This window comes from Poromitra crassiceps (genome assembly GCF_964638095.1).
Source record: "Poromitra crassiceps genome assembly, chromosome: 3".
In the NCBI taxonomy this organism is placed as follows: domain Eukaryota; kingdom Metazoa; phylum Chordata; class Actinopteri; order Beryciformes; family Melamphaidae; genus Poromitra; species Poromitra crassiceps.
Window position 1 is genome coordinate 38186551 of NC_139625.1, and position 14125 is coordinate 38200675.

Sequence of the window (14125 nt, forward strand, 5' to 3'; positions counted from 1 at the left end):
ACACACACACACACACACACACACACACACACACACACACACACACACACACACACCAATCATTCAAGGAGCTGTCCATCAGCACCACACAGATGTCAGAAATGACAAGCAAGGGGCTGTCTGTAACAGGCTAATTAACAAATGATTAATAAATAACGGTATCCTTCAACAATGGAAAAATGCATTCTCATAACAATTTGACATCCAATATCAGATCCAAACAAAATCCAAATATCAGAAGAAAGCCCATTAAATCGATAGGGTTACAAATAAACACAAACCCAATATAAAGATGATGTAAAGATGAAACTTCAATTCAAGCAAAAGCAATAACATCAAAGAAACAAAAATCATACTTTTTCAAGTATGATTTTTCAAAATCTTTCAAAAAAAATTGATTTTTTTTTTTTTTTTTTTTTTTTTTCAAAAATCATACTTTTTTGGAAATGATTTGGCGGCCCACTTGCAATACCTTCGCGGCCCACCAGGGGGCCGCGGCCCACAGGTTGGGAATCACTGCACTAGGGCAATTCACTCTGCTTTACAGAGTCCTAAAAATAGAGTAAAGGCAAAAGATTTACAATTAAAATTTGCAAACATACAAGAGATACAAAAGATAAAAGTCTTAAAAAGTAAACTAGTGCAGTTCAAATCAATAAATAGGAATATCTTCAGAACGTTTGAAACATGAAAGTGTATGAGTAAGTAATGTTTCTCTACACTGTAGAGTGTACAGTGACTGTAGTATGCTGTACTGCAGTCTATTAAAATAGCTAAGATAACTGCAGGCCATGTATATACCTGTAAAATGCCAAGAATCTCTTTGGACAGTAGGCTTGAGTTATAGCTCCATAACTACTGCAGGGTATTGCTTTTGCATAGCTGACGTTTTTGGCTGAGGACAGAGTTTAACTGTAAATGGCTGTAAACACTTTGCGATCTCAGGAAAGTAATGAAGGCATAAAGAAGAATTTGTTCCCATTTGAATTTTATTTGGTAATAGCTACAACAGCTTGACTTTTCATGGTAACAGTTAGCCACTTTTAAAATTGAAACTCTGTCTTTGTGAGCTGTATTTCAAGGTTTTTAGATTACAAATGGAGCCAATTACTTCTGGGCTGATGGCTAAAAACGGTACGTAGGGGTTTTACAATGCATTAAAAACCACTGGCCTTATCCTTCAGACTTTCACGTAAGTGTGAATGTGAAAGATTTACTTGCCTAGATGTTTTTGTTGCGACAGGTGATGGTTATTTTAAACATTTACTTCAGGTATGCCATACTGAAATGTGGTTACACTAAAGATCTTTCTGGTAACGTTTGCAATAACTGAATGATTGTAATGCCATTAAAGTTAATTATTATTTATCTGTCCCCATCCCACTCTCACTTTCTCTCTCTCTCTCTCTCCTCAGACCACCAAGCCTCGAAAACATCAATGCAGTGGCCAACGAAGCCAAACATGGGCCTATCACAACAACAGATGATATTACAGACTCTGACACAAACACTTGTGTGCCTTTAGCTAAGCGAATTTCACCAAAGACCGACCCAGAGGCCTCCGACCTCCATGACACATCTGCAACCTCAGACATGCACAGACCAAAGCCACAGGCTGGGGGGTCAGGGATGAGGACCCAAGGGGCTAACCAGGTTACACCTCCTAAACGAGGGGTTAAAGCAGTAGCAGAGATTAGGCTAACCACAGCAAGTACAGCAAAGAGCCTGTCTTCAACAGTTGGGAGCAAGGCCAAAAATGTCACCGCGAAGGCAAAGGGTTCCATAGAGAGCACGAAAGTGGGGGCTTCCGGTGATTTCCAATCACAAAAGGAAGATAAGGATGAAAAAACAATTTCTGTCTTACCCACGTTAAAAGACCAGGCCACTCCAAGTAGCACCAGCGGTCCTTCAGTCACAACCAGCTCTAAGTCTAGAATCCCCAAAAAATCAACATCTGGTTCGGACGTGAAATCACCAGTGACACCAGATAAACCCTCAGTGGCTGATGTCGCTGGGTCAATGGTCAGTTCCAAACCACAGAGACCCGCTAAACCTAAAGACATGTTACTGAAATATGCAGCTGTTACAACCAAAGTTGGCAAGCAATCTAGTTTTGAGGAAGGTAAAGGTGAAAAAGTTCCATCAGGGGAAATTTCCCCCACAAAAGCACCATCCAGGACAATAACGAAGCTCACCAAAGAAAAGTCTGTTGAGGACTCTGTGAAACTTGTAAATGGACTGGAGAAAAGCCATGAGGAGAGGAGCATTAATGTGACTCCACCAACTGACAGGGACAACGCGGACGTGAAGAAACGGGGACAGGCACATGTGGAGAGCAATGTGTCCGTGACACCAAAGAGCAAGCTACCCATTTCATCTCCTACAAGGAAGAAGAATGATGAAATACCTCAAATAAGTGGCACCGATGATAAAAAGATTACAGTCGGTGAGACAGAACCAGGTATCAGCAGTATGACTTCCATGACAGCCAGTCCAGATCTGCAGGAAATTACAAGTCCAGAGGAGAGCCTTGCTGGTGAGATTCAACCTCTCGACCTGGAAAGTCCTGAAAAGGGTAAGACAGCACAGTTATGTGTGCTAAAGAATCCATCAGAAAACCGATAATATGTTATTTATGTGATCCTGTTCAGTCTTAATTACTGATGGGGTTGTTTTCAGTCCCTAGACTCTCTTGACAATGTCATGAGAAAACTCATCGGGCTCCTTTGTTGACAGTGAATTAAACAACTTGAAATAACAACTACTGTACATAGAGTCAGTTTACATTGTGAGAAATGTGTCTTCATTTTGTCGTTACACACACACACACACACACACACACACACACACACACACACACACACACACACACACACTCACACACACACACACACACACACACACACACACACACACACACACACACACACACACACACACACACACACACACACACACACACACACACACACACACACACACACACACACACACACACACACACACACACTTATTTTCCTATGGTCTCCAGCAACAAATGTTTTGTTGTAGTAATTGAATGGTCAAAGATAATAGGAATAACTTCCAGCTTATGTGTTGTCATTTTATTTTGTTTTGTTTTGTTACCAACAGGAAGTAAGCTACCTACAATCATGCCCAAACATCTCTACAAAAGGAGCATTAGCCAGGAGGAGTGCGACACACCCGCCTCCTGTCCCTCTCCACCCACCAAGCGAGAGAAAGCTGGCTCGCTGAGACTTAGAAAACAGAGTGACACCCTATCTGCCACCAGTAAACAGAGTGACACCCTATCTGCCACCAGTAAACAAAGCACAAAAAGTCCTTTGAGGGATACAAGTGACTCGTCCTCTTCTATGAGCAAGCTCCCTATGCGGCATCAGAAAACCCCTATCAAATTTAATTCCAGAAAACTTCAAGATTCCCCGACCAGGAATTCCACAACCACATCCATATCTAAACAATCTCTGCTGGAGGCCTCCAAAACAGAGACAGCTGTCAAAGTGTCTGAAAATACTGTGGCGGTAGACACTGAGCCACAAGACCCTGTGAAGGATAAGACCACTAGTGATAGATCTATCACCTTGTTTGGTTCTAAGTCTGTTCATAGCGATATATTACTGGTCAGCTCAGCAGTGGAAGAAAAACAAATTACGAAAATAGATGACCAGTCCAGTAGCTGTGAAATCAAGACAGACAAACTGCCAGCGATAGAGACAAGTGAATTAGTGAAGAATGTAACCAGTCCTACTGCTGAAGACATTTCCAAAATTCAAACAATACAAGGTGATGAGGCAGTTATTATAACAAACTCTCAGGTGAAAGCTACACCAGTAACGGTGCCTCGCAGTCAAGTTGTAAAAACTATTGGAGCTGAATTACCAGTCACTGAAGCAAGTGTTGCTGAGACAAATAGTCAAGGAAGAGGGCATCAGACCAACGTTCAGACAATATCTGAGTCTCCACCTGACAATGCACCTCACGTTGAAAGTGACATCACTACACAGGAACCACAAACAATATTACAGCCAGAATATTCTCAAGTCAAAGTAAATGACAAACCCATTTCAGAAATAAGCCAGCCAATAAGTAACATAAACCTGGATTCAATCCAGGAGAAAAGCCTTTCAGAGCCAAACCGTATTGTGTTAGCCCGGGGCATTATACCTTCTCATCAGGATTTAATGGGTACGGCTAAACCTGTGGTGACTGACAACATTCACTGTGACGTCAAGACCCACTCTAATCAGAGAAGTGTTGTGCCCAGTAATGCCTCCCTGAAAGCAGCAGATGAGGTCATATCAAAACAAGACGAGATTAGCCAAAGTAATCTGCCTGCCGAATTACAGGAATTAAGAGAACAGGATACTGATGGGAAAACTTCAGCTACAGTCACACCACCCACTGTGGTGTCAGTTGATGCTAACCTGGCAAAGGCAGAACAGCCAACTTTAACTGATCTAGCGGAAAAGACGAATGGATTATCTGAGGTTGGAACCATGGATACAGTTCTTCAAAATGGTAGTTTGTCAGTGAAAACCAGTGAGGAACAGAGGGAAGGCAAAGAGGAAATTGACAGGAAAACAGAACAGGCCTCGGATATGCAAACAGAGACTGTGATTGTTCAGAAATCTGCTGAGAACGTTGAGAAACAGCTGGACAAAGAGCCTCTTTTGGTCAGACAGAATTTGGCAGAAGAACTTAAGAAACTGGAGACAGGCACAACACAAGATGAAAAGCTGATTGAAGCAGCAGTGGAAAGCACTGACTCAAAGACTAGTTGCGAAGAGGAGCTCAAGTCCATAATCATCAAAGATGAAGTAGAGAAAGACATAACAAAACGAGAGAAACCTTCAGCAGAGGCAAAGCACCTTCAGCCTGATTCAGAACAGGAACCAAAGAAAGTAGGCACACAAGCTCCAGAAGAGAAGCGGAGAGAGGCAGCGCAAGCAGAAATATTACGTGTAATGCCTGAACATGCAGTCTCTGTGGTCGATACCAAAAAGGAACCTACGATCTTTGCAGAGATTGGACATAAAGACACAAAGCAAGAGGATCAGCAGATGAAGACATCAATGAACACTAGAGAGGAACCCAAACAAACTCTCACAAAAGATGAGAAGGTGAATGACAGTGTGGCAAAACAAGAGGACAAATACAATGGCCTTTTAAAGGAGAGCCTCATTTCACAGATAGAGTCAACTCAAGAAGCAAAAGCTGGACACACTAAAGCTCAGAATGATGAAGGTGCCAAAGAAGAGACTGAGACAAAGCAGTCATCGATAACGAGTTTGGTGAATGTGACTACAATGGAGAAAAGTGACTTTGAAGTTCCCACCAAAAAGTCTGTAAGTATTAAACATCAAGATGAGAAAGAAGTTACGAAGGCAGAGTCAACAGATTCCAAAAGTCCAAATACTAACTTGGTACAGGAACCAGAGACCATAGGCACAAAAGCACCAGAACAGAAGACGAGAGAGAAAGAACAAGCAGAAAAATTGGGTGTAGTCCCTGATGCAGTCACTGTAGTGGATACAAAAAAGGAATATAAGATCTTTTTGAAAGAATATGCAGAGAGTGGAGATAAAGAGACAAAGCAAGCAGAACAGCAGATAAATACATCAACTGACAATGCAATTAGCACCAAAAACGAGCCCAAGTCTATAATTAGTAAAGACGAAAATGAGAAGGAGGTTACAAAGCCAGAAAAAAACACTGATCAATCAACACAATCCAAAAGTCCAAATTCTACCTTGGTACAGGAACCAGAGACCGTACGCACAAAAGCTCCAGAAGAGAAGAGGAGCGAGAAAGAACAAGCAGAAAATGTTAGCGTACTCCTTGATGCAGTCACTGTAGTGGATACAAAAAAGGAATATAAGATCTTTTTGAAAGAATATGTAGAGAGTGGAGATAAAGAGACAAAGCAAGCGGATCAGCAGATAAATACATCAACTGACAAAAATGAGCTTAAGTCTGTAATTACTAAAGAGCAAAATGAGAAGGAGGTCACAAAGCCAGAGAAAAACACTGATCAATCAACACAAACCAAAAGTCCAAATTCTAACTCAGAACCAGAGACAGTAGGCACAAAAGCTCTGGAGGAGCATGGAAAATACACCAAATTATCTGAAAAATCAAGTGTTGACACACCTGAAAATGCAGTGACTATGATTGATGTGAAGAAGGAACATAAGATCCTCATCAAAGAAGAAGAGACAAAGCAAGAAGATCAGCAGATCAAGGCATCAGAGATAGACACCAAACAGGCATCAAAATCAATTGTTATAAAAGATGCAATGAGGAAGGAAAAAGGTTCAGAACAAGAGAGCGTATTTCACAAGACAGACTCAAAACAAAAGCCAAAAGTCATTAGTCAGAAGAGGAACGAAGATAGTGGAGAAGAGAGGAAAACAAATGAGTCATCAGCAGGGACTGTTGCTACAAAAAGAGGCTCAAAAGAAGAACCGCAGTCTCCAAGAGAAAAGAATATCCTGATCCTCAGCGATGTACCAAAGCCTTCAAAGACGGCACCCAATGTCGGGTTGTCTCTTCCTGCTTCAGTGAAACCATCTACTCCACCTCAGACTCTCCCGCTGAAGAGCGAATCTCCATCTAGCTGGTTAGACGTGGAACATGGTCCGAAACATCCTCAGAAGAAGGAGCACAAAAGAAGACCAAGTGCCACAGCCAGTGAGGATGAAACCCTTGAGTCTGATGATGACTTTGACAATTTCGTCAATAGCATTAAAGAGGGTGGCATTCCTTTCTCACTCCCTCCAAAGAAGCACGGTCATCTGAAAACCCCGTCCCCACCTTTTGCCTTGCCCGCCATCAAGGAGGACCGTTTTGAGAAAACATTTAACCCAGAAGAATTCCTGTTTGGTTTGAGGAAAAATGAGAGTGTTTTTAGGGAGCCTTCACCAGCTATGATGTTAAAACAACAGGCTGCTGAGAGGGAAGGAAAGAGCTTAGCAAAACGTGCAGGTACAGAAAAAGGTTTCCCTTCCAAAGTCAAAGAGGAGGCAAAAATTGAAGCTGGAAAGGAAGAAGTACAAAACAACACAGAAGAGCCTGGGAAGCTCACATCACGGCTAGGAAGGATGTCAATCCTCTCTAGCCTAATGAATTCGCCTAGGTCCTCCAGGAAGGCCAAAGAGGAAACAGCCACTAGGTCCTCCAGGAAGGCCAAAGAGGAAACAGCCCCACTTGGCATGCTTCCATCCAGTCAACAACAAGACCTCCCTTCCCTTGGGAAAGAGGGAATTGTTCATCGACCTCTGCCTGGCTTAGGGACAGAGGCGGGTGTGAACATTATGGATCCAGGCCCACTTGTGGGTGTGAGTGCAGCTAGTGGCTCAGCGAGTGACAGCCCCTCCTCTCCTCCTCCCCTTCCCTCGTTCTCAGAGATAAAGCTGCCGGATCACTTCGAAAAATATCTCAAGAAGGACAAAGGTGCATCTGAAGCGTCCCAGGGTCCCACACAGACTAGCAGCCCTAAGCTGAATCCCACACAGACGACCAGCTCTAAGCTGAATTCTAAGGGAGGCACTGCTATGGACCAGGCTCTGACTGCACGACTCCCTCAAATTGAGATGGGCACGAAGGTGGGCCCTGCTGGACTACCTCCCTCCAGTATCTGTATCCAGCAGATCTCTGGGAATGGACTTCCTACTTCTAAACCTAAGGTAGGTGTTTGAATGTTTTAAAGAAAGCCTCCAGTATTTTATTTCATTGTGTGCTTTGAGTGTAATTTTACCATAACAATCAACTATATAAATGATAGAGAAATGAATGCCCTAAGCCACAGTGATTGGAGCCCCTCCCTGCCACAAGGGCCTCTCATATTACCTCACCACAGTGTTCACTGTTGAAAAAAGAGAAAGAATTGCTGAATGGGCTGGGTTTGACCTCCAAGGACTTTTGAACAAGGAGAGGCATTGCAGAATTCTACACCCTTTTCAAAGTGCTGATAGCTCATTGTTATTTCCATGGGGATTTGTCTCTTACTTGAACAGAAGTGTTTTTTTCCTGCGTGATGTTGTTGGAACAAAGCCAGGAATCATTTTCAAGTGAGGACAGGTGACAGGAGAATGTCGTCAGCCTAGAAAACGTACAGAAATTCCTGTCAGAATGAGCTCATCTGTTCTGTTACATGTCAGGATTAGAATCAACATGCAACAGGTCTATGCAATGGGCATACTGTATCCCCCTAACAGGCGCCCAGACCAAACAGAGGAGGCGCTAGTGCAGCAACCAGGACGCATACCCCTTAATCCGGCTTCCCATCCGCAGACACGGCCAATTGTGCCTGTATGGACCCCCGACCAAGCCGAAGGGAACACGGGGGTTCGAACCTGCGACCCTCATGTTGGTAGGCAGGGAATCTACAGCTGCACTGTATTTGTGTTTAGATAAGCACAAGGAAGATGCAGTAATACTTCCTCCACAGCAAGCAGTGTGTTCATTCATTGCTCTCAAGCTAACAAACAAGTTAATCATTCTACAGGTCTGAAACCTTTCAGATTAATTTGCCCCACAAAATTAAGATAATTGAAATGTTACATTTCCTCACAGATACCGGAAGTAAGAGGGTTCCACAAGAGGCCTGGAAAGGTATGGTTAAATGGTTAAATGATTTTTACGCCCGATTGCAGAAATGTGATCACAATAATAAAATGTTGCTGCCACATATTGTACTGACATATCTACTTCCTGGTTCAGATATTCATACATGAGCATGCTCAGTTTGGAGGGGAGGCCTTTGAGGTACACCATGATGTAGAGGATGCCACCACGATGAAGCTGTCACCTGTCATCTCAGTCAGAGTCAACAGAGGATGGTAAGGGTCTGCTTGCCAGTCTGGTGTTGATTTTTGAATTTTTTTCTCATAAACATTTAAAGCCTAGTTTTTTAGGTATGTATGATTGAGTGAGTGGGGGAAAGGGAGACATTTTTCAAAGAGCTCTGTTTTGGTGTTTGATTTTGGTTTTAACATGCACCTCAATGTTATTGATAGGTTGAAACATTTAATCAAATAAATAACATCAAACCAACACTCTGCTGTATAGCCCTACCTCATTCATATACGTTTGCTGTCCTAGGCTGTGTTTGATGTGCATATTTTGCTACCATAATTCAATTCAAATAATTATAAATAGATTGTGTGATGTAATGCTGTTTCCCTCTTTTCAATAGCTGGGTCATATATGAAAAGCCTGGGTTCCAGGGGCGTACCATTGCTCTGGAGGAGGGTCCTACACAGCAGTTAGTGAATATGTGGGCAGAGGAGGGAACCCCCACTACACTCGACCAGATGGGTCAGGCCATTCCAACAGCACCCATGGTCATAGGGTCGCTTCGATTGGCAGTTAGGGTGAGTCATTTATTAATTAATTTCTTCAATATTATTGATCTATAGTTCCATCATATTACATCCATATTGTTATTGTTCTGTCCTGTCCTGTAATTATTTTCTCAATCGATTTCAATCCACCTACATTTCCACAAAAGTCTTCCGTCCATGTACTGTAGGTCTTGGTGTATGTCTTGGTTTCACGTTATTCCTACAAAGAACTATAAATCCTCATACAACGAATGTTGATTCTGTGATTTCTAGGACTACAGTGTACCTTGTATTGACCTGTTTGCTGAGGTGAATGGGCTGGGAAGGCGGTCATCTTACTGCAACGATACCCTAGAGATTGGCTCCTATGCAATCCCACAGACCACTGGCTCAATCAAGGTCTGCTCTGGAGTGTAAGTTCTGCTACCAAATGTTCTTTTATGTCACTCATTTCAAGTGTGCAAAGTAGTATTTTGCATATTGCCACTTTTGCTGACAATGCACACAGCACCACAGCAGTGCACAGTGCCAGAGATGCAAACAGTATGGAAAGTGTACGTGCAGGGTCTGTGTGCAGCATCTGTTTGTCTATGGAGGAATGCAGGCTGCATGTTAGAGCTTGCGTTATTATTACCATAATGTTAACTGCTGCTGATTATTGATGGTTAGTACTTAGATTGTTACGATTGGCTCATGGTGTAAAGAGCGAAAGTAATTAGTGCCTTCATTTTATTTTATAATAAGATAGCGATAGCTTTTGTATTCCCAAGCTGATGTGAATAGATAATTCATTGAATGGTCATTACTCCCTCTGGTGCTCTAACCATAATTTATAGTTTTGAAAATGAGTGTTGAGGACAACCCCTCTCTCTCTCTCACACACACACACACACACACACACACACACACACACACACACACACACACACACACACACACACACACACACTCACTCACTCACTCACTCACTCACTCACTCACTCACCCTTCCCCCCCCCCTCTCTATCTCCAGCTGGCTGGTGTACAGTGATCCTGGGTTTGGGGGGTTCGTAGCTGTGTTGGAGGTGGGGGAGTATCCCTGTCCACAGGCCTGGGGTTTCCCTGAGCCCTACATTGGGTCTCTCAGAGCCCTGCGAATGGTACAGTGCATACATAATAATAAGCGTCTATTAATAAGCATAATAAGCGTCTGACCTACTTGAAGAATATTAGCAATCAACTATCAAATCAAATTTAGGACATATGTTTTTATGGTAGTGATACATAGGCTTAAACTGAATTGTCTTGGCTGTCTCTCTCTCTCTCTCTCTCTCTCTCTCGCTCTCTTTCTCTCTCTTCATAACAGGGACCAATAAAGGTGGAGCACCCCAATGAAGTTAAGGTAAGTGTTGAATTACAATACCATCTATGTATATCTGTTGTTAATACAAAACACACACATCCAAGGTTAAATATGGATGCTCTTACTCGATTCTACAATAAAAAATACCAGTCTTATAACGTTTCAACACAAATTCCTGTATGTCACATTTATCAAGATGCAGGATTTGATATAAAAAAAACTTGTAGAAATCTGGCTCAGGCGTCAGATGGGAAGACGGCAACATGAGAGAGGAAATGTCATATTAAGGGTATCACAGATGTTTTATTGAATTTGGCCGACAACGCCTTCTGAAGCCTCAACCCCTATGACAGGAGCGGGACGAAGACATATTTATCTGTGATGAATTGATGCTGTTGATGGATGGGCTCTAATTCCCACAGGGTTGTGAAACATTGTTAATGCATGTGTATTGGCTGGCTGGTGGGAAACTGTACAGGCCCTGGGCAGAGAACTGTCACATGGCACAGGCCCTGGGCAGAGAACTGTCACATGGCACCAGCAGGTGCTCTGTCTCCATGTTGAAATGAGTACTCAGAATTTGGAATTTGGAGTCAGTTTACTTTATCAGTAGAAATTCAGAGATTTAAAGTGGCGCCTTCAGTGAATATTATTATTATTATTATTTTTTAATGTTCTCAGGTTTTAACAGTTTGGTTTTATTTTGTATTTATGGATATAAGAATAGTAACAAAAAAGATGACGTGACAAATGGTAAAATGGCACAATCAATAAAGCCAGATGAAATAAAGAGCCAAAATCAAAATGCAGTCACAGAGAAAATGTATTCACACCAAAAGGAAAAACAACATCAAATAAGCAGACTCATTGGTCAATCTTATATTAAAAGTGTTACATGTGACATTTTAACATTAATATTAATCACTGTATTTTTTGTTGAAAAAACTAAAAATACAGTGATGCGCTATGAGGCGCGCTGATTACCAAACTACAGTATGTAAATTAACGTGAGATTGAAAGACGGGGTAGGGCCCGACAAGCTCCTTGCTTCCCCCTATCCCCTTTTCGGGCACTTGGACACTAAAGTCTGCAGTAGCAGATCTGAATGTTTAGAAGGACTTGGTGTCTTACAAACTTGCACTTTACCGACCAAAGGGATTGTATTCTCCTTGTTTGTTCTGCTTGTTACATGTCAGTCACCAAAAATAAAAACGAACTGAACTGAACTGAACTGAACTGAACTGAATATATCATTACCATGTTAACACACACACACTGCATTTACATTGTGTATGCTTTACAGCACAAAGGGAGATTGCTTTATGGCACAAAAGAGGAAGAGGGCGCTGTTTTTCCAGTTAGAAATATTTCCAACCGTCGTCTCCTGTACGCTGTCTGCTCACAGCCTACAGTCAGTCTGTACTGTTAGACGTGTGTTGAAGCCCATTGACTGACAGGTGTGAGATGAGTTTCATTGGGATCTGGGGAATGGATGACTTCCTACCTGGAAACAAGCATGGTCCAAAACACACATTCTCAAGAGACTCCTTCCTCTCTCATTCAGGCTTTAGTTTTTGAGAAGCCCAACTTTGACGGCGAGTGCATGGAGGTGGAGGGTGATGTGTACAGCTTGAGAGAGGAGGAAGAAACCCAGGGGGATGTTGGGAAGAATACATTGTCTACAGTTGGCTCTCTCAAGATACTTGGTGGCCTGTAAGTATCTCTGATTTAATGGAAATAATCACTAGCCACCTGTCAATTTCAGATGGGAATGATGCATTTGTCTCCACTACCAGCAGGCAAATATATATATATATTTTTTTTACAGCTTCTGTTGTCAAATTAGCTACTAGAATAGTGACATTTTGGAATGCACCACCCACTGTGACAATTGGATGTTATTGGATGCAGTTACTTCCTCATCCTGCTGATTATGGTTCAAGAAAATTGCCAAATCGATGCTAGACTAACAGCAATCAAGCAATTGTACAGCAATCATTATGAAGTCTGAATTGCTCATATGTGTAAGAAATTTGTAATGCCTTGCAACTAGCTAGTAAATGGTTATGTTTTTCTATTGATAGTGAATTAAATAAAGAGAGAAATTTTGCCATGCCAGTGGAATTTCATCTACTCTACAGTGTTTTTTCATATACTGTATCTGTGTATTTTGTCCTTGTAGCTGGGTGGGCTATGAGGAGGAGGACTTTGAGGGCCAGCAGTACGTCCTGGAGGAGGGCGAGTATCCTCACTGCAGTGACTGGAGTGGCTACTGGGACGGACTCCGGTCACTTCGTCCCATACGCACAGTAAGTATCATCAAATGTTTTCCTTGGATTGTCTGTTGATGCTGTTTATATCTCTGCTCATGCTAACTACCCAGTTCTGTACATTAATCTATTTGAAAAAGTCAGTTTCCAATTCATGTTTTTACAAGAAGTGTGATTTCAATTCACTTTTTGGCTGTGTCATTATGCTCCCCAGGACTTCCTGACCCCCAGTGTGAAGCTGTTCAGTGAGCAGGACTTCGGGGAGCGGGGTGTCAACGTCGACCTGCTGGGTCCCGTTCTCAACATGGAAGACACTGGCTTCGGTGCCAAGACCCAGTCTGTCAGTGTCCTGGGTGGAGTGTAAGTCATACCTATCTGGCTTCTGTTATTATAACCAAGTAGAAATCTTGCGTGCTGCTCGCGCTCGATTGAGGCTTGCTAGCTGCCCTGCAGCTCGCCCGTTACGTGGGCTTGCATACGCTATGTGGTCTCACCCACAGCTCGGCTGCTGCGTGGCCTCACCTGCTCTATTGGCATGCGCAGCGCACAATTGCTCAACTTCGCATCACTGATAACATCACAATTGCTCGAGTGACCATCACTGATCACATCATGGAGTGCTCGAGTGACATCACTCAGCATACAATTGCTCAACTTCGCATGTCATAGACATTGTGACATTGGGCCTCTTGTGACAATTGCTCGAGTGACCATCACTGATGACATCATCCAATGTGGAACAAAAATTGAAACAGAGACCCAGAGCCCACTTCTTCCCTTTTATATAGATGATGATGATAACCCACATCATGACCAACACTAAATATGACCATGTGTTTAGGGTTGCAGAGTAGATCATTGGCAATTGAGGAGTTTTTAGTTTCTTATTGGGAAGGTGGAGGATTTGGAGGCATTTGTTTTCCACGTCTGTGCTCAGAGGAAATAGCTGTCAGTCAGCATGTGCTGTGCTTCCCTTAATAATTTTTTGGGGCGTGTGCTTCTCATCACACCTTGTAGACATGACTAAGTGTTTCTTTGAAGCCTCGTAGACATGTGCACAGGCACACACACCCAGCCCCAGAGCACACAAATGTGACAAGTCTTTTGGCTGTTACCTAAGTATAGAAAAAAACAACATCCCTCTCTGG

General features: G+C 42.6%; 1 protein-coding gene across 1 annotated transcript in view; it reads left to right on the forward strand.

Annotated features, from left to right (window-relative positions):
• Nucleotides 1-14125, forward strand: part of crybg1a (crystallin beta-gamma domain containing 1a) — a gene marked incomplete at its 5' end in the record, with an annotated part of 55604 nt that overhangs the window by 34801 nt on the left and 6678 nt on the right. The window contains 11 exons of the mRNA XM_083633010.1: nucleotides 1416-2575; nucleotides 3133-7706; nucleotides 8596-8634; nucleotides 8743-8861; nucleotides 9218-9395; nucleotides 9639-9778; nucleotides 10378-10504; nucleotides 10711-10746; nucleotides 12272-12420; nucleotides 12890-13016; nucleotides 13192-13337. Coding sequence (XP_083489136.1) covers nucleotides 1416-2575; nucleotides 3133-7706; nucleotides 8596-8634; nucleotides 8743-8861; nucleotides 9218-9395; nucleotides 9639-9778; nucleotides 10378-10504; nucleotides 10711-10746; nucleotides 12272-12420; nucleotides 12890-13016; nucleotides 13192-13337 — 6795 coding nt within the window. The remainder of the gene's footprint in view (nucleotides 1-1415; nucleotides 2576-3132; nucleotides 7707-8595; nucleotides 8635-8742; nucleotides 8862-9217; nucleotides 9396-9638; nucleotides 9779-10377; nucleotides 10505-10710; nucleotides 10747-12271; nucleotides 12421-12889; nucleotides 13017-13191; nucleotides 13338-14125) is intronic.